The following is a 21,356-nucleotide window of genomic DNA, read 5'->3' on the forward strand; positions in this document are numbered from 1 at the left end:
GAGAAGCCGTAATATGTCATTGTGAAAGTTCATCAAATATTCATGGTTTAAGATAAGTAGTAAATGCATTCATTCAAGTGGCCTTAAGGGATTTGAAAAGGAACATGGAGTCTGCTCAGCTGACGGTCTTCAGGGAGACGGCGCTTGTTTAACAAGCTTACGTCTAATCTCTGATTACGATTTGTCTGAGAGGATTTCCTCTTTTATTGACTGAAATCTGCATAAAATCAACTGTGTTTAGAACTTGTAATTCCTTGTAATCCCAAATTGAGGATCTTGACTCGCACTCCAGTCTCTTCCCCCTCTAAATACATTTTTGTTATGTTTCATGTAAAGTTTTACACCACAACCTTTTTTTGGTGCTTTTTCTTTAATTTCACCCCCCAGTTCTGCTAATCCTTGCTGTGTTATGTACTTTCACGTTTCCTTTTGTCACCAGAGCTGAATTGCACCTGTCTTTCCCTGAAGAGGGCAAGACTAGATCTACATCAGAATTCTTCAAAAAAAAAATCCTCTGCTTTTGTGTCCCAACTCTCTCTTTCAGCCAAAACTTCCTTGCTGTAATGTGTGTGTGTGAAATGTGATGCATGAGAAACAGCCAGCAGCACCATATACACTGAGCCTGATAGACTAACGCTGACCAGGGCTGGAGAGCAGGCAGAAGTTTCCCCGCTGCTGCATCAGTAGATTAGCCACACTGTCATAAATATTAAAAAAACAAACTGAAAGCGTTAATAGGTTTACTTTTTTACTTCTAGGATCCTTATCAGATATGCATGCAAAATGGGCACTGAGAATATTTAAATGCTGGAAATAGGCGCTAGTAGACTAGCTGTAAAATGACTGATATTCTACTATTGTGCAGTGAAAATTCTTATAGTAAAATATCCAAACCTAACCGACCTACCTCCCACCGTTGCCCAATGATGCCTAACTGCCCTCAAACACCACCCCCTGCTGATAGCTGCACTGACTTCACCGTTGTATTTGCTTCCCCGCACCCTTGCATGACAAGAAACCCAACAAATCTATATATAGTGGAGGTGGGCCCTAACTTGTTTGAACTCGGTCCTGTGTTCTGAAGAGCTTAAACAGCCAAGAAACTGTGAGAGACCGCTTGAGATAAGGTTTGACTATAAGAAAGTTCAGAGTCATTAGCTCAGCTCTGTTTAACAGCTTAAAATAGAGTGTGGATTCTAAACTGCAAATGTGAAGGTTTATTGCAATGTTATAAATAAAGCTATATACAAAAATATGAGACTCTTTTCTTAGCTACAAGTGTTGTAATTATTTTCTGTGCTACAGATACAATTAATTATCTCATAAGTTTATTTTCACTTCAGATTTACTTTAATATGCTTGTTTTTAGTTAATTAAAGGAATGTTTGAAAAGCATTTATACACAAATTATTACCTACCCTTGACAAATATATATGCCACAGGGTGTACTTGTGATGATATTAATAATTGGGGGGGGGGGGGGGGGGGGGTACTTGTCAAACATCATAGTTCATAAAGGGGTGCATGGTGTAAAAATGTTGAGAAACCATGTCTTCTCTCTCTTGAATCGCTAGACCTAACCTTATCATTTACCTGTCTCTGACAGACACTCTTGAGGCAATATTGAGCGCCTCTGTTGATCTCATATACCTAACCTAACCATACGATGACCTAAAGCTGACCCTAAGCTTGACACTTTATAGTGTATGATGGTTGTCTGGCAGGCCTTTGCTCTACTGAAAATAGTTTCTCCTGATTGTGGTTTTTCGTGGAAGAAACCTCTCTTGTTCCGTGAAAGATCTTTTGTGCAGTAAATGGTCAACCAAAAAACAGCCAATAGCTGTAATTTCAAAAAATTTAAAAAGTTATGTCAGTGGACACACAGTAACCCCCAGACCCTTACTTTATCAGCCCTTTATAACCTCCAGTGCTAGCAGTATCAATTAAAATAGAGAGCCCTCATAATGGTTCTGTACACGACTGTGGAACCGGTACAAAAATGATCCGAACTCTTAAGTTTATTAAACCCTCAGACTCCAGGTACCCAAAATTGCTCAGACTTTTTAGTCTAATACTTACCAGGGCTGTGGTGTTGTTACAAAAACCATCTGACTCCTCAGTTTATGAAACCTCTGAATCCAGGTACCCTAAATTACATTGACTCTACAACCCTGGTTCTGTAGCAGGTCACACAGCAGTGACCACCCCTGTGTTTGGTCTACTGCACAGTTCTTCAGAGAGGGCCTGCCTTTCAGTTAACATAACATTTCAATTTCTCTCTTGTAGGCTGATGATGTTGAAAGCAAAATCCGTGAAATCGTCCCGCCAGGATTTTGCCAGGGTACAGATGATTTCATCTCATTACTGGAAAAAGAGGTCAATTTTAAACCTTTTGGGAATATCATTCATTCCTACACAGTTTTTAATGAGGATGCTGGGGAAGAAATTACATACCAGATCCATAAGGTAAGTCATCTGCATCTAAACATCAGCTTTTTAGTTTCCAGTTTGTCTCTCCTCTGGTACGTGGCCACAGTGAATTGCTCAGTGATGAGGTGAAGCAGCTGTACTGCTTGGGATTTCTTAAAGCGAAACCAAACCAAACATTTTTTTAATTCAAAATATTTAGTTGCACCACTTTGACACATACAAAGATAAATAAACACTCCTTCAAGCCTATGCGCATTTCAGTGCATGCTTTTCACCCTTCTCTTTTCATAACTAGGGTTATACAGGTGACAGCCATTAGCAATTCCTCTTTTGCCAGACACCTGCTATTTCACCAGTTTGCCGGTTTCTGTCCTGGCAATATGAAAGGAAGGGAGGGGTTCTTCCATTAAATGTAAAATATTTTATATTTGTCATCATGCAGCTAAAAAAAAGGCTGCTATTTATTATTATAATTTAGAAACTTTTATTTCTGAAATCTTTTTTGTTTTTAATTTGGGTCCACTTTAACCACATAACGACCAGCTAACGCCGATAGGCGGCGGCTGGTCATTTGTGGGTTTCCATGGAAAGCGTTTTCGAGCGCCCGTTCCATGTCAGTTCTCGGCTTGCAGGCTAAATGTGAACACACGGGGAAGAAATCCTCTGTGTTTACATCCATACGGCGCTGCTGCCGTAAAGGAGATCGGTGATCCCCGGCCTCTGATTGGCCGGGGATCGCCGGCATCTGATAGGCTGAAGCTTATCAGAGGCGGCGCAGGACGCATCGCCGTCCTGTGCCGCCCAGGGGAAGGAGGAAAGGGAGCGAGGCGGAAGATCGCTGCGGAGGGGGGCTTTGAGGAGCACCCCCTGCTCGGCCACACAGAGCGGCGACGATAAGACCCCCCCAGCAGGACATCCCCCTAGTGGGGAAAAAGGGGGGGGGGAAGTCTGATCGCCCTGCCTTTCACACGATCTGTGCTGCGGGCTGGAGAGCCCACGCAGCACAGATCAGAGAAACCAGCCCCGGTCGTTAAGTGGTTAAGGGGAACCCGAGGTGAGAAGGTATATGGAGGCTGTGATATTTATTTCATTTTAACCTTTTGGGGACCACTTATTTGCGATCCTATGCCACACTTGTGGCTGTTCTAGCCTGATGCGGCGTAGATCTTACCGTTTCCGCTCCCGACGCGATAGTGCGCACCCGAGGGGGGAGATTAAGCTGTCATATTACAGCTGACATTTCCCCTCAGTGATCAGAAGCTATCGCGTATGGCTTCTGATCACAATGATTGCCGGCAGATCATAGTGATCACTGTGACAGCTGCGGTGGTAACGGGGGGGGGGGGGAGAAGAGGATCCATTCACCTCCCTGACGTTCCCACAATGATCGGCGCTCCCCTCCGCTCTGGCCGGCATCCCCGGTCTCTCTGACGTCAGTGCCGGGTCCCTGCTTGATGACGTCATCAAACTGCGACCCGGAACTTAGAGTCAATACGAGCAGGGATGCTGGCCGGAGCGGAGGGGTCTACTGCGGCTCATTGCTGGAGCCTGGAAGATGAGTACAGACTGCCAGCTACAGGGGAGACACCAGGCCACACAGGGGACACTCAGCCCAGCAAGCCCTAACAGGGATCTGGCTGCTGATTCCCCCCCCCCCCCCCCACCTTCAAATGCCTGCCCTCTCCCCCATGCAAAAACGTCTGGTCTTTAAGGGGGGTTAGGCTGTCGGGCCCCAAAGGGTTAACACCTGTTACTTGGCAGTCCTGCTGGTCCTGTGTCTCCAATACTTTTAATACAATAGACCCTGAACAAGCATGCAGCAGATCAGGTACTCTGACTCAGCTGACTCAGGTTTTACTGGATTAGCCATATGCTTGTTCCAGGGTTTTGACTCAGACACTACTCATGTCAGAAGATCAACAGGGCTGCCAGGCAACTGGCATTGTTTACAAGGAAATAAATATGGCAGCCTCCAAATCCCTCTCACCTAGGGTTCCCTTTAAAGCACACCTGACCCGAGATAAAGCTACTGAAATGAGCACAGAGGTATGATCATGCTGGATCCACATACCTCTGTACATAGTTTTTCCTTCTGTTCCCAGTAATCGCTCCTTGAAAAATGTGACTTTTGGCAAGTCAAATTTTCAGATCGGAAGAGGCAGGCTTAGTGCACTGTTTCCTCCTGTCCCCATCCCATTTCCTGCTACCTAACCCCATTTACTCTCTTTAACCACTTAAGGACCAGGGGTGGTTTGCCTGATCTGTGCTGCATAGACTCTCCAGCCCGCAGCACAGATCAGGATAGAGCCAGGGCAATCAGACTTACCCCCTTTTTTCCCCCACTAGGGGGATGTCCTCCTGGGGGGGTCTGATCGCCGCCGGCTTGCTGCGCTTTGCGGGGGGGCTCTTCAAATCCCCCCTCCGCAGCGTTTTCGGCGCTCCGTCCCTCTCCCTCCCCCTGTGAGCGGCGCAGGACGGATATCCGTCCTGCGCATTGTAGGATAGGCTTCAGCCTATCATATGCCGGCGATCCCTGGCCAGTCAGAGGCCGGGGATCGCCGATCTGCCTTACGGCGCTGCTGCGCAGCAGCGCCGTATGATGTAAACAGCGGGGATTTTTTTCCCCCGCGTGTTTACATTTTGCCGGCGAGCCACGATTGGCGGCTCTCCGGCTGTTCACAGAGACACCCTCCGTGAACTGACATGGAACGGCCGCTCGATTGAGCGGCCGTTTCCATGGTAACCCACTAAAGACCTGCTGACGCCTATGGGCGTTAGCTGGTCGTTTATGGCGGGATGGGAAGGTGACAGGAGGTAATATCACAGCAAGCCCGCCTCTTCCTGTTGGAAAATTTGACTTTAGCCGAAAGACCTTGTGAACGGGGGAAAAAAGGAGAGAAAAGAATATTACATAGAGGTATGTGAATGCAGAATGATCACACCTCCGTGCTTATATTCGGAAGGTTTGCTTAGGGTCAAGTTATTTTAACGCGGAAACTGAAACCTAGATGCAAACTTTTCAGGGCTAGATATAGCAGTTTTAAGGGAAAATGAATTGGGATAACTAATATAACTTGAGGAAATACTTGTATTTAATAATGTACAATTCTTTAAAGGTTTAATATTAGAGAAGAGCTCTATTCAAAATGTGATTTCTAGCTACTGTATTTTTCTGAATATAAGATGCACTGGACTATAATATGCACCTAGGTTTAGAGGACAAGAATCTGGGGGCGGGGAATATACTAAACCTAGTGTGTGCTTGGTACAGGGGTGTCTTAAGGTAGCTTTTCCCCTCAAACTGTCCCAATCTAGAATTCAAAAATAAAGATAAGGCTGCACCACCCAATATACTTATGACAGATCAGATGGGAGCAAACAGACCTAGCTGCATAAACCTTGGATCTTGGAAAAATATTGTACATAGCAAACTACCAACTTTATTAATGGTCACAACTGCAAGAGTGCAAAGGAGTACCCCCCAAAACGTATTCAAGCGTTCCCTCCCAACTAAAACCGTGACCCACTGACGTGCACATTGCAAGAGGCGTTACACATTGCAGGAGGCCTGCACACAAAAGCACATGGCTGGCCTTGGACACATACTGCATTCCGACCACACTCTCACTGGCAAGCAGCAGATGCAGAAAAAAATTAGCCAAAGGCTTTGACCCATCCCGTCAAATGCAGCCCACCAACCGAAAGCCAAAATGAATCATCGGGTATTCGCAGCTGAGCATGTGACAGCGTCCCGGAAAACTCGTCCAGCTGCACAAGTAGGGCACAGTAGGAGCGTTTGAATTCCACCTCTTCATGCATTACGTGCTGTGCACATACCAAGCCCCAGTGGCCAGATGTATGCAAGCAGGCGGGGACACAGCGCCGGCTGAATCAGGTGAATTCACTTATTACAGGAGCCATAGTGGGCGAGTAGTCGGGCGTGTGAATGAGTGAGCAAGCTGAAGTCCAATCAGGTGGGCTCGACAGCCTAGTCGAATTGTATTATTCCTGATATAAGACCACTGAAACCTGCCCCCCCCCTCCCAAACCCCTGACCCCAATATTCCCCCCAAAAAAGTTAACTAAAACTTGTAAGTTTATTCCTTTCTATGCCACCATGCAGGTCCAGTGTTGTAACTGGGATTGGCTGCTGCACTTACAAATTCACCTTGTAGAGGATATTTGGTATTAGAGCCTTTCCACAAAGATAGTACTCTACAGGAATGACCCACAGTGTTGAGATTTTGGTCTTTCAAGTACTTTTTGAAGAAAACCTGTGTTGAGATAAATGGAACGGCTGCTGTTTCTTAAAATGCTTCCTTTGTGATGTTCTGGCTGTAATAGTTGTAAATGACTGGAAATGAGTATGCAGATTGGGAAAGTATTTGCATAGCTGTTCTTGCTAAATGATTTAGAAAGCAGAGCCAGAGAATCAGCATTTCAGCCAGTCCCTCCCCCCCACATTACCGTATTCAAGAAGATAAAGTAGGGAAGATTAATGAATTGCAGAGTTTTCTGACTGCAAGCAAGTTTGGTTGCAGTTTGTAGCCAGACTGAAATTAGATCAGTCAAACGCAGCTGGAGCCGACTTTGATCATCCAATTTCAATCTGAATTTTAACTGCAGCCAAATCTGGAACAAGTCATAAAGATTTGCTTCTCATTGGTAATCTGTAATGCTGGGAATACACGGTTCATTTTTGAGGTGATTTGATGTTTCGATGGATAATTTCCAACATGTCCGATCTCCCTTTTCGATCCTTTCGCCGCTCGATTTCTAATAGAAGTGAATGGAAAAAGATAGGAAAACCGAGCGGAAGATAAGAATCGACTGCAGAATCGAACGGCAAAAACGATTGAGAGAATCGAGCGCCAGAAACAAACCGTGTGTTCCCAGCATAAGAGAAATGTATGACTTTAAATGGGGGAAAAAATATATTTAGTACCTTCCTTTGTTTTGGAAAAAGACTACTACATATTCCATGCATTAATCAGAACACAAAATTGTCAAATAAGCAGCCTTTATACTCCTGATACGAATGCATACAACTCTGATCCCTAGTGATGCCCCCCTACTGTGCTCACACTATGCATATTCAGCTATGCAACTAACAGTTTCTCTGTAGTCGGGACCCAGTCAGACTATAGCACGCCTTATAAATTTGGAATTGCACAACCGTAAAAACACTTTCCTGGGAGAGAACTAAACTTATTAGTGCAGGGGATAGATAAAAAAGGTCAATAGTTCATATATTTTAGCTCTCTGAGAAACTGGACAAGACTGTGCCATTTGAGTTGAGATGAAACAATAAATTACTTGAACGTTTTTACACCTTACATAGAAATTGTGGGATATTGACAAAAATTAATTCTTAGGGATAGGAAGATAGATATAATTGTTTTTCATAAATTTATTTGCACTTAAGGTTCACTTTTAATACAGCTGTCGTTTTAAAACGCAGGTCCGTATACAGCTGATCTGTGTGTTGGAAACAAATCATATTCTGCAATCTTACATTCCTTATGATTCAACTCATTGTATATAATTTTTATAGAATAAACACAGGCAAATGTTTCAATAACCTTAAAATATCTGATAATTAAGAGATTCTAGAACATGTAACAGCTGTAATTTCAAATGTTGGCAATTTATATTAAATTGATGATTAATAGTATTTATTGCTGCTTATTTGTTAACCCGAGTACTGTGTTATTATCTCATGCTTTATTCCATTGCTTTGACTGTTGCCAGTTTTTAGAGTGTGTGCGCACTCCACGGCTTGTGCTGTTGTTTCTAGAGTGCTTCTAAATGTGAATGCACAATAGCTGCATGCCAGAAACTGGCTGTGCCCACATTCTAGCAGTCCCAAATGCTTACACTCTTAAGATAGGTACATTTAAAGGCCAACTTAACCCAGAACAAGGGGAAATCTAACATAAACCAGATAGATAAAGAGATGCAAGCAGTGTATGAAATCAAACCAGTGAATAGAATACAGTGGTTTGCAAAAGTATTCGGCCCCCTTGAAGTTTTCCACATTTTGTCATGTTACTGCCACAATCATGAATCAATTTTATTGGAATTCCACATGAAAGACCAATACAAAGTGGTGTACACGTGAGAAGTGGAACGAAAATCATACATGATTCCAAACATTTTTTACAAATAACTGCAAAGTGGGGTGTTCGTAATTATTCAGCCCCCTTTGGTCTGTGTGCAGTCAGTTGCCCATAGACATTGATGAGTGCTAATGACTAAATAGAGTGCACCGGTGTGTAATCTAATGTCAGTACAAATACAGCTGCTCTGTAAGGGCCTCAGAGGTTGTCTAAGAGAATATTGGGAGCAACAACACCATGAAGTCCAAAGAACACACCAGACAGGTCAGGGATCAAGTTATTGTGAAATTTAAAGGTGGCTTAGGCTACAAAAAGATTTCCAAAGCCTTGAACATCCCACAGAGCACTGTTCAAGCGATCATTCATTCAATGGAAGGAGTATGGCACAACTGTAAACCTACCAAGACAAGGCCATCCACCTAAACTCACAGGCCGAACAAGGAGAGCACTGATCAGAAATGCAGTCAAGAGGCCCATGGTGACTCTGGACGAGCTGCAGAGATCTACAGCTCAGGTGGGGGAATCTGTCCATAGGACAACTATTAGTCATGCACTGCACAAAGTTGGCTCTTATGGAAGAGTGACAAGAAGAAAGCCGTTGTTAACAGAAAAGCATAAGAAGTCCCGTTTGCAGTTTGCCACAAGCCATGTGTGGCGTGTGCGTAATTATTCAGCACCCTGAGTCAATACTTTGTAGAACCACCTTTTGCTGCAATTACAGCTGCCAGTCTTTTAGGGTATGTCTCTACCAGCTTTGCACATCTAGAGACCGAAATCCTTGCCCATTCTTCTTTGCAAAACAGCTCCACCTCAGTCCGATTAGATGGACAGCTTTTGTGAACAGCAGTTTTCAGATCTTGCCACAGATTCTCGATTGGATTTAGATCTGGACTTTGACTCCTTGTTCGGCCTGTGAGTTTAGGTGGACAGCCTTGTCTTGGTAGGTTTACAGTTGTGCCATACATAGTTACATAGTTACATAGTTATTTTGGTTGAAAAAAGACATACGTCCATCGAGTTCAACCAGTATAAAGTACAACACCAGCCTGCTCCCTCACATATCCCTGTTGATCCAGAGGAAGGCGAAAAAACCCTTACAAGGCATGGTCCAATTAGCCCTAAAGGGAAAAATTCCTTCCCGACTCCAGATGGCAATCAGATAAAATCCCTGGATCAACATCATTAGGCATTACCTAGTAATTGTAGCCATGGATGTCTTTCAACGCAAGGAAAGCATCTAAGCCCCCTTTAAATGCAGGTATAGAGTTTGCCATAACGACTTCCTGTGGCAATGCATTCCACATCTTAATCACTCTTACTGTAAAGAACCCTTTCCTAAATAAATGGCTAAAACATTTTTCCTCCATGCGCAGATCATGTCCTCTAGTCCTTTGAGAAGGCCTAGGGACAAAAAGCTCATCCGCCAAGGTATTATATTGCCCTCTGATGTATTTATACATGTTAATTAGATCCCCTCTAAGGCGTCTTTTCTCTAGACTAAATAAACCCAGTTTATCTAACCTTTCTCGATAAGTGAGACCTTCCATCCCACGCATCAATTTTGTTGCTCGTCTCTGCACCTGCTCTAAAACTGCAATATCTTTTTTGTAATGTGGTGCCCAGAACTGAATTCCATATTCCAGATGTGGCCTTACTAGAGAGTTAAACAGGGGCAATATTATGCTAGCATCTCGAGTTTTTATTTCCCTTTTAATGCATCCCAAAATTTTGTTAGCTTTAGCTGCAGCTGCTTGGCATTGAGTACGATTATTTAACTTGTTGTCAATGAGTACTCCTAAGTCCTTCTCCAAGTTTGATGTCCCCAACTGTATCCCATTTATTTTGTATGGTGCTAGACCATTAGTACGTCCAAAATGCATGACCTTACATTTGTCAACATTGAATTTCATCTGCCATGTATGTGCCCATATAGCCATCCTATCCAGATCCTGTTGCAATATGACACTATCTTCCTGAGAGTTAATGATTCTGCACAATTTTGTATCATCTGCAAAAATAGCAACATTGCTCACTACTGCATCTACTAGGTCATTAATAAATAAATTGAAGAGCACTGGACCCAGAACAGACCCCTGTGGGACCCCACTGCTAACAGTCTCCCATTTTGAGTATGATCCATTGACCACAACTCTTTGTTTTCTGTCCATTAGCCAGTTCCCTATCCATGAACACAGACTCTTCCCCAGTCCTTGCATCCTCAACTTTTGCACCAGACTTTTGTGGGGAACAGTGTCGAAGGCCTTTGCAAAGTCCAAGTATATCACATCTACAGCATTCCCAATATCCATATTAGCATTCACTACCTCATAAAAGCTGAGCATGTTAGTCAAACAGGACCTGTCTTTAGTAAACCCATGTTGATGCTGAGAAATAAGATTATTTTCTACTATGAAGTCATGTATAGTATCTCTTAGTAACCCCTCAAATAGTTTGCATACAACTGATGTTAAACTTACAGGTCTATAATTTCCTGGATCAGATTTTTTGCCCTTCTTAAATAATGGGAAAACGTGGGCTGTACGCCAATCCACTGGGACTCTGCCAGTTGCAAGAGAGTCACAAAAGATAAGATAAAGGGGTTTATCTATAACTGAACTTAATTCCCTTAGGACCCGAGGATGCATGCCATCCGGGCCAGGTGCCTTGTCTATTTTTAATTTATTTAGTCTTGCCTTCACTTCTTCCTGCGTTAAGTATTTAATATTACAGTTAGAAGATTGAGACTCTTCCGCCTCTGTAGTTTGCAACAGTGCTGTTTCTTTTGTGAAGACAGAAGCAAAGAAAGCATTTAATAACTCTGCCTTACCTTGGTCATCCACCATTGAGTTCCCATCCTCATCCTTTAGGAGTCCTATACAGTCAACCTTTCTTTTTTTAGAGATAATGTACTTGTAAAACTTTTTTGGGTTAGATTTAATATCCTTAGCGATTTGTTTTTCAGCTTCAATCTTTGCCTGCCTAATTTCTTTTTTACAATTTTTATTGCACTCCTTATAATTGCTTAGTGCAGCCTCTGTCCCCTCCTGTTTTAAGACCTTATAGGCATTCTTTTTCCTCTTCATTTTATCTTTAACCTTTCTATTCATCCATAGAGGCCTTTTTTTATTCCTAGACATTTTGTTTCCATATGGGATATACATACTACAGTATTGATTGAGTATAAGTTTAAAAGCTTGCCATTTCCCTTCAGTGTCTTCCCCTTGTAGTACATTATCCCAGTTCACCAAACTTAGTGCCTGCCTAATTTGAGTGAACTTTGCTTTTCTAAAGTTCATAGTTTTAGTGGTCCCGCTGCCCCGTGGCCTATCAGTCACCAGCTCAAACGTTATCATGTTGTGATCACTATTTCCCAAATGTTCTTGAACCTGCACATTTGATACATTATCTGGTCTATTAGAAATGATCAGATCCAGTAACGCATTCCCCCTAGTTGGTTCAGTTACCATTTGAGTCAAGTAATTGTCCTGTAGTGCTGCCAGAAATCTGCTGCTTTTACCAGAATGGGTAGCCTCAATACTCCAGTCAATGTCTGGAAAGTTGAAGTCGCCCATAATTATGACCTCATTTTTACCTGCAGCTTTTTCAATCTGCTGTAGTAATCGCAGTTCTGCAGCTTCATTAATAAGAGGTGGCCTGTAGCATACCCCAATAAGCAATTGGCAACTTTTATTTCCACCATGAATATTTACCCAAACGGACTCCACTGTTCAAGCAATCATTTCTGAATGATTGCTTGAACAGTGCTCCGTGGGATGTTCAAGGCTTTGGAAATCTATTTTTAGTCTAAGCCTCTTATCTTATTGCCACTATGTGCAGTGTTAGTTTTCCGCCACACATAGCGTTTTGCATATTGGCCAAAAAGTTCCATTTTGGACTCATCTGACCAGAGCACCTTCTTCCACATGGTTGCTGTGTCCCCCACATGGCTTGTGGCAAACTGCAAACGGGACTTCTTATGCTTTCTGTTAACAATGCCTTTCTTCTTGCCACTCTTCCATAAAGGCCAACTTTGTACAGTGCATGACTAATAGTTGTCCTATGGACAGAGTCTCCCACCTGAGCTGTACATCTCTGCAGCTCGTCCAGAGTCACCATGGGCCTCTTGACTGCATTTCTGATCAGTGCTCTCCTTGTTCGGCCTGTGAGTTTAAGTGGATGGCCTTGTCTTGGTAGGTTTACAGTTGTGCCATACTCCTTCCATTTCTGATTGATCACTTGAACAGTGCTCCGTGGGATGTTCAAGGCTTTGGAAATCTTTTTGTAGCCTAAGCCTGCTTTAAATTTCTCAATAACTTGATCCCTGACCTGTCTTGTGTGTTCTTCGGACTTCATGGTGTTGTTGCTCCCAATATTCTCTTAGACAACCTCTGAGGCCCTCACAGAGCAGCTGTATTTGTACTGACATTAGATTACACACAGGTGCACTCTAGTCATTATCATTCATCAGGCAAAGTCTATGGGCAACTGACTGCACACAGACCAAAGGGGGCTGAATAATTACAAACACCCCACTTTGCAGTTATTTATTTGTAAAAAATGTTTGGAATCATGTATGATTTTCGTTCTTACATGTACAGCACATTGTATTGGTCTTTCTCTTTATTGTTTCTCTGTCAATCCTGTTGGCATGGTGCATGAGAAATTTCATCTATTGTCTCTTTTGATAAATTCTTTATTATTTCAATTTATTAATTCATCCACTGATCCTTCATATCGAGATATTCATGTATTGTATTGGTCTTTCACGTGGAATTCCAATAAAGTTGATTCATATTTGTGGCAGCAACGTGACAAAATGTGGAAAACTTCAAGGGGGCCGAATACTTTTGCAAACCACTGTACCTATTTCACAGGGCAGATGCAGTTACTCGTACAGTACATCTTGCTTCTTTTCCCCTCTGGATCCAGCTGGTGAGTGGGTCATCCCGTTGTGACCTTTTGACAGCCACTGTAGGAAGAGCAATAGATGCCAGATAAGTTGCGCGCGTTGCTATGTAAGCAACTTGTGTAACTAAGGAAGGCACGCTCCTTACATGGCAGTGAGCACCGCTATGTAAGGTGTGCATAGTGGCCGCTCCTTCACATTAAGCTACGCTGCTTTAGCACCTAATGAATCAAGCTCCTAATCCTTCTTTCATCTAATGCCAGGAATACACTATGAGTTTTTTCAGCAGATAGATGGCTCAGTAGATAATTTCCAACAATTCAGATCTGATTTTGATAATTTTTTTTATCGATTTTCTGATCACTTCTATACAAATCGATCAGAAAAACGATCAAAATAAGATCAGACCTGTCGGAAATTATCTGTTGAGCCATCTAGCTGCTGAAAAAAATCATTGTGTATTTCCAGCATAAGGAACATTGCAAAAATTAAACATCTCATTCCCCCAGAGGATATTCCAACCCTAGTTCACACCTTCATCACATGAAGGCTGATCTATTGCAATGCCCTCTATGCAGATCTTCTAAACAACCTGTACCGCCTACAATTAGTCCAGAATGTTGCTGCCAGATTGCTAACAAACCAGCCTCGCCACTGGCATATTACTCCGATTCTTCGCTCACTGCATTGGCTACCTGTAAAATGGCGAATACTCTTTGAGGTTGGTCTGTTTTCATTCAAATCCTTACACAATTCGGGCCTTGGAGACATCAGGGACTTGCTGAAACTACACCACACCTCTCGCAACCTCAGATCAGCAGGATCCATAAACTTGGTCACTCCCAGGGTGCACCCTTAACCAGCCGGGCGGTATGGACGAGCTCAGCTCGTCCATCACCTCCGGAGGCTGCCGCTTAGGCCCTGCTGGGCCGATTTGCATCAAATAAAAAGCAGCACACGCAGCCGGCACTTTGCCAGCCGCGTGTGCTGCCTGATCGCCTGCGGCGATCCGCCGCGTGCAGCGGCGAAAGAGGGTCCCCCCAGCCGCCTGAGCCCAGCGTAGCCAGAACAAAAAGTTCCGGCCAGCGCTAAGGGCTGGATCGGAGGCGGCTGACGTCAGGACGTCGACTGACGTCCATGACGTCACTCCGCTCGTCGCCATGGCGACGAGGTAAGCGAAACACGGAAGGCCGCTCATTGCGGCCTTCCGTGTTACTTCTGGCCGCCGGAGGCGATCAGAAGAACGCATCCGGAGCGCCCTCTAGTGGGCTTTCATGCAGCCAACTTTCAGTTGGCTGCATGAAATAGTTTTTTTTTTATAAAAAAAAAAACCCTCCCGCAGCCGCCCTGGCGATCTTAATAGAACGCCAGGGTGGTTAAAGAAAACCAAAGACAAAGCACCCTCATGTATTTTACCATATAGATCAATGGGAACATGACAGTAATCACCTACTCTGCTCTTTGCTTCATTTTTCACTGCACAGTCTTCTTGTTACCAGCCCTGATAAAATCCCCGACTGAGCATTGTGTCTAGCTTTGCTCCGGAATGATTATAGCTGAGTCAGTCTTCTGTGATGTCTTTTCAAGCCCGCCCCCTCCTGGCTCTGCTTTCCTGCTATGAGGATACACAGCAGGACAGCAGAGCCACAAGGGGGCAGGTTTGGGCTTGAATAGGCATCACAGAAGTCTGTTCCCATTGATATATATGGTAAAATATGAGGGTGCTTTTGTCTCTGGTTCTCTTTAAATCTTTTGGAGCCAGAGCTTTCTGTCATACTGCCCCTACCTTTTGGAATTCCCTACCACACGCAGTAAATACAGCCCCATCCCTGGAGTTATTCAAATCTAGACTGGAAAGCCACTGGTTTAGCCTGGCATTTGCAGACTTCTTTCTCTGGACCACAATTTACCAATCAACCAATTACTGGTCTGAAGGTGGGAATACACGGGTCGACCGGTGGCTCGATTAGCCGCCGGATCGACCCCAGCCGCGTCCCCGCTTGTCTGCGTGTGCGCGCGGACCGATTGCCGCTCGTCCCCGCCGGCACTTCCTTATCAGCACTCGATTCCCTGCCATTGTCCGCCGGCGGGGATCGAGCGGGCGCGGGTCGAGCGGCTTGATTGGGCCAGCTGAATATTATCAGCTGGCCGGATCAGCTGGTCGATACACGGTACAAAAACGTACAGTGTATCCCCAGCATGAGCCATGCTTATGCGCTTGAGTCCTATGGGAGAAACCCGCTTTACAAATTGTCCCCAAAGAGAACATTGAGAAATTAAATAATGCATAACAGATGTGTGATAGATAATATGGACTAGATGGTTGACTCTGATTAGATAGATAGATAGATAGATAGATAGATAGATAGATAGATAGATAGATAGATAGATATTGAACCAGTTTAGTTGAATGCCATGTTTGTGTGGAGAGTTTGATGTCTGACCCTGACTTTATATCTCACTCTAGGTTGATTTGACCTGTCCAGGCTTCAGAGAGTACCATGAAAGGCTGCAGACATTCTTGATGTGGTTCATTGAAACCGCCAGCTACATTGATGTGGATGACGAGAAATGGGACTTCTTTTTGGTGTAAGTGCTTTACCAAACCAATGTTAGACTTACTCCCAGCCCCCTTCCCCCTTTAATGAAGCTTGGAAGTTTAATTGGCAGACGCCAATTATGCAGCAACAGTATAATGATATTTTTTTCCCAGGCATGACAAACTATTGTTTACCAGGCTCACAGTTTCCCTGCATTGTATGTGCGGAGGCCTCCAGAATAGCGCTGAATTAAACTCCGTTGTCTGTTCGGAGCTCTGAATGTGAGCTTTAAGAGTAAAATGAGCTTTGCCTGTGTTCCCTTTTACTAGCCACCCATTCAAGTGCACAATAGGCAAGTGCACTGAAGTGATGCAAAGAGGGCTGATTTATCCAAGTTCAGCTCACCAATTAAGTGAATTGTACATTTCAGAATAAAGCAGGTGTACCCATTGGGCCCTCACAGCGTAGCTTGCTGACACTGGAAACTCTCCGAGAGAATAGGAAAGGAAAATGGAGCCTGCATGGGAGCTTGCCTGTAATTGACCTGCTTGGCTTTCTGTTTTATCTGCAGATTTGAGAAGTACAATAAGGACGGGACTACACTCTTTGCGACTGTAGGCTACATGACAGTCTATAATTACTATGTGTACCCAGACAAAACCCGGCCACGTGTAAGGTAATTGCCAGCAATGCACGTGCCTCTTCTTTCTCTGTTTCCTCTTCCTTTCACAAGTGAATCTCACTGACGTCGCCAATCCCAACTATAATTGTGTTTAGTTTTTTCTTTAGAGCACAAGTGGGAAAGAGGGGTGAAGATTGACTCGGTTTAGTTAAAGCCGGGCTGCCCTTTGTCACTGCTAGACCATAATGACTACTTTTTATGTAAATCCGCCTTGATGCAAAATGATGCATTAAAAGATACAGCATTGAAAAGTGTATCTTTTTTTTCTTTTTTTGACAAAGAGTTACAAGCAATTATGAAAGCACAAATATATGTGCGGAACTATAAATTTGTATGCATTACTTATGTTAAAGCAAACCTGAAAAGGAAAAAAAAAAACAACTTATGATATAATGAATTGTATATGTGGTACGGATAAGGAATAAAACATTAGTAGCAAAGAAAAGTCTCATATTTGTATTTTTAGTTATAAAGCTTTTTTTTGTTGTTTTTTTTTTAACATTGCATCATACTTTTTTTCATAACATTGCATCATACTGTCATATTTGCAGCTTTAACTGCACTCTGTCTTTTAAGCTATAAGGGCTCGTTCACATCGCCTTACGCTCGCGTTAGCATTCCCATTGGGGTTTTTTGTAGTGATTTTTTTTTTTTTTAATTCCCGGCGCTTGGATGGGCGTTCCGTTTTTGTGAAAAGCGCTTTTCCCGAGCGTTTGTTTAATTCACTTCCTGACGCAAGTCAGGAAGTGAACTCTTTGACCCGGAAAAGAATGAATACAGTGTATTTATTCTTAAAAACGTGCGCGCAATCGCCCCACAAAGCGATTTTTGTGAGCGTTTAGCGCTCTTCCTATACCTTCCATTATAGTGAAATCGGCCCAAAAATGGTACAGGCACCACTTTGCTGAATGCACAGAGCAAGAACTGCGCTGATATGAACCTTCTCATAGAGATTCATTGCACAAGCGTTTTCGGGACGATTTTAAAAATCGCCTGTGCTTGAAAAAAGGGAGAAAACACCTCTAGTGTGAATGAGCCTTAAAACAAAGCAGAAATAATGATCCTTTGAACTTTCCTGCAGTGCAACCTGATCTCGAGCTGCCTCTCAGTGTTTTTTGGCTGTTTATCTGCTTCAGAAAACAGGACTGTGTTCGACCAGGTTGGGTGGAATAGCTCAGAGAAGCTCTTTTGCACAGACTACAACTGAAGTTTTTTAGCTCTTCTTGTACTGGAAAACAATGGAAGACTCATATCTTTGCTACTAATGTTCTATTTCTTAGCTGTACTACACAGACAAATCATTATATTATAAGTTTATTTTTGCTTCAGGTTTGTTTAATGATGAATTTGATTCGTTTTTAGGTCATAAAGTTTTATGTTGTAAAAGGGATTTTTTAAAATGTTTTCAAAGTTTTCCTGGGAAATGGTGATTTTAGTTTTTATGTCTGATTTTATGCAGCATTTCAAATGGACATGCACATATCGATTTTCCCATTCGATATCCATGTAGATTTGATTACTCTGATCGGGTGGGAGTCTGTCCCTTTATCGATTGAATGTATTGATGGGACAGGATGGAAAATCTAGGTCGATTGGGGGGAGGGGGGGGGGAGTGTTCAAATGATTCAGTGCAGTTCAAATGATTTTTGATAGATTTCTTTCTTGATTGTATTAAAAAATCGAAGTGCTGTTACGATATGTAGGAATCGATTCTTTTGTGAAAAGATTCCTTTGGAACATTATATTATAATCTATTAAAGGGGCACTATTGCGAACAATTGTAAAATTTTAAATGTGTAAACATATAAAAATAAGTACATTTTTTTTTCCAGAGTAAAATGAGCCATAAATTACTTTTCTCCTATGTTGCTGTCACTTACAGTAGGTAGTAGAAATCTGACAGAAGTGACAGGCTTTGGACTAGCTCATCTCCTCATGGGGGATTCTCAGGGATTTATTTATTCTCAAAAGCACTTAGTGAATGGCATTTGCTCTGTCCAACTGGCAAAAAAACTGTGTAGTTAACAGGGAAGCTGGCCAGCATCATTGTTTAAATCCTTTTTAGAGGATATCTTTATAAAGAATAAACGCCTTGCTGAGAATCCCCTATGAAGAGATGGAGTAGTCCAAAACATGTCACTTCTGTCAGATTTCTACTACCTACTGTAAGTGACTGCAACATAGGAGACAAGTAATTTATGGCTCATTTTACTTATTTGTTTGTTTGCACATATTTTAAATTTTACAATTTTTCGCCATAGTGCCCCTTTAAGTGTATGGCCAGCTTTTGTCTTCATGTAATGCTGACATGTTTAGCCGTGAAAAAACATAAATTTCTATTGTTTACTTGTATACCCATCTGTGGGAATTGCCATTACTTATTTATTTATTGTATTTATAAAGCGCCAACATATTACGCAGCGCTGAACATTAATTTAGGTTACAGACAATATTTAGGGGTGACATACGGCAATATGACAATACAGGAATACAAGAAGACCAGATCACACACCATAGTATGAGTACCAGGTAATGCTTAGTCAGTCACTGGATGGAGCATGGAGATTAGGCAAGTTAGGTTCACTCAGATGCATAGCATGGGTTCACAGTAATGGAGGTGCAAGATCAGGTAGGACACAAAAGGAGGAGGACACTGTCCAAAGGCTTACAATCTAGAGGGAGAGGTAAGGACACGAACGGTAGGGGACCAGAGTTCAGCTGTAGGTTTAGAGCACTTGTGAGGGGTAGTAGGCCAGAGTGAAAAGGTGAGTTTTGAGGGCTTTCTTCAAGATGTTGAAGGAGGGGGCTGCCCTAATGGGTGGAGGTAGGGAGTTCCATAGTGTTGGAGCAGCTCTTGAGAAGTCCTGGAGGCGTGCATGGGACTGGGTGATGCCAGGGGCGGTTAGGCAAAGTTCATTGGAAGAGCGGAGTGAGCGGCTAGGTGTGTACCTCTGAGTAAGATCGGAAATGCAGGTTGGACAGGTTTTGTAGGTCAGACACAGTATCTTGAATCTGATTCTGGACTGGATAGGAAGCCAGTGGAGGGATTCTAGGAGGGGATCTGCCGTGGTGGAGCGATGGGAGCAGTGGATAATTCTGGCTGCCGCATTCATGATGGACTGCAGTGGGGCTGTTCGGGTCATAGGGAGACCAGACAGCAGGGCATTGCAGTAGTCAAGGCGGGAAATTATGAGGGCATGGATGAGACGTTTGGTGGTGGCAGAGGTCAGGAAAGGGCGAATCTTACAGATGTTACGAAGGTGGAAGTTGCAGGACTTTGTGAGGTTTTGGATGTGGGAAGTGAAGGAGAGTGCGGAGTCCAGGGTGACACCCAGACAGCGGGCTTGAGAGGTAGAGTGAATGGTAGTGTGGTTAACAGTGACATGCACATCTGGGAGGTTAGTGGATGGCCGGGGTGGGAAGATCATAAATTCCGTTTTGTCTAGATTTAGTTTCAGGAACCTAGCGGACATCCAGGAGGAGATTGCTGATAGGCAGGAGGAGACCTTGTTCAGGGTAGTGGTGGATATGTCAGGGGTGTGGAGGTAGATCTGGGTGTCATCTGCATACAGATGATAGTTAAAACCCATGGAGGAGATAACCTTGCCAATGGAGGATATGTATAGGGTGAACAGTAGGGGGCCAAGGACCGAACCTTGGGGGACTCTCACCAAGAGGTGGTTGGGGGTGGACGAGGACTCATTGAAGGCGGTCGTGAAGGAGCAGTTGGAGAGGTAGGATGAAAGCCAGGACAGGGCGAGATCGTGAATGCCCAAGGACTGGAGGAGTAGGGGATGATCTACTGTGTTAAAAGCTGCTGAAAGGTCAAGGAGGAGGAGAATGGAGTATTTACCTTCAGCTTTAGCTAAGGCAAGGTCGTTGATCACTTTGGTGAGAGCAGTTTCGGTTGAGTGGGCAGGCCGAAATCCAGATTGCAGTGGGTCTAGCAGTGAGTTGGCATTGAGGTACTGGGTAAGGCGTTTGTGAACCAGACGCTCAAGGAGTTTTGAGGCAAAGGGGAGGAGGGAGATAGGACGGTAATTGGAGGGTAGCGAGGGGTCGAGGGAGGGTTTCTTGAGCAGGGGTAGTACAGTGGCCTGCTTGAAGTCTGAGGGGAAGGTGCCTGTGGATAGGGAGAGATTGAACAGGGTAGTGAGGACTGGGGCCAATTCCGTGAAGTGAGGCTGGAGTAAATCAAAGGGGATGGGGTCAAGGGGGGAAGTAGTGGTATGGGAAGTCTGCAATAGGTGGTTGACTTCCTCGGTGGTAGTAGGAGTGAAGGATGTGAGGGGAGGATAAGGTGGAGGAGGAGCTGGTTGGGAGGGGGTGGGAGGTGAAGATTGGATATTTGATATTTCCTGGCGGATGGAGACAATCTTGTTGGTGAAGTGGGTGGCTAAATCTGTGGCAGAGAGGGAGGAAACGGAGGGTGGGGGGGTAGGTTTAAGCAGGGAGTTGAAAGTGGCAAAAAGACACCGGGGGTTGGAAGCTTTTGCTCCGATGAGCTTGGTAAAGTATTCCTGCTTCGCATGAGCAAGGGCAGTGTGGAACTGCAGCAGGTTGGTCTTGTACTGTAGGAAATCCTGGTTAAGTCTAGTTTTTCTCCATTTCCGTTCAGTGGCTCGTGTTTTCTTCTGAAGGTTGCGAGTATGGGTAGTTCGCCAGGGCTAGGGGTTAGG

General features: G+C 43.8%; 1 protein-coding gene across 1 annotated transcript in view; it reads left to right on the forward strand.

The window, feature by feature from the left end:
- Positions 1 to 21,356, forward strand: part of HAT1 (histone acetyltransferase 1) — a 106,578-nt gene that overhangs the window by 39,313 nt on the left and 45,909 nt on the right. The window contains exons 5-7 of the mRNA XM_068247036.1: positions 2,287 to 2,466; positions 15,923 to 16,044; positions 16,567 to 16,671. Coding sequence (XP_068103137.1) covers positions 2,287 to 2,466; positions 15,923 to 16,044; positions 16,567 to 16,671 — 407 coding nt within the window. The remainder of the gene's footprint in view (positions 1 to 2,286; positions 2,467 to 15,922; positions 16,045 to 16,566; positions 16,672 to 21,356) is intronic.

This window comes from Hyperolius riggenbachi, chromosome 7 (genome assembly GCF_040937935.1).
Source record: "Hyperolius riggenbachi isolate aHypRig1 chromosome 7, aHypRig1.pri, whole genome shotgun sequence".
Taxonomy (NCBI): Eukaryota; Metazoa; Chordata; class Amphibia; order Anura; family Hyperoliidae; genus Hyperolius; species Hyperolius riggenbachi.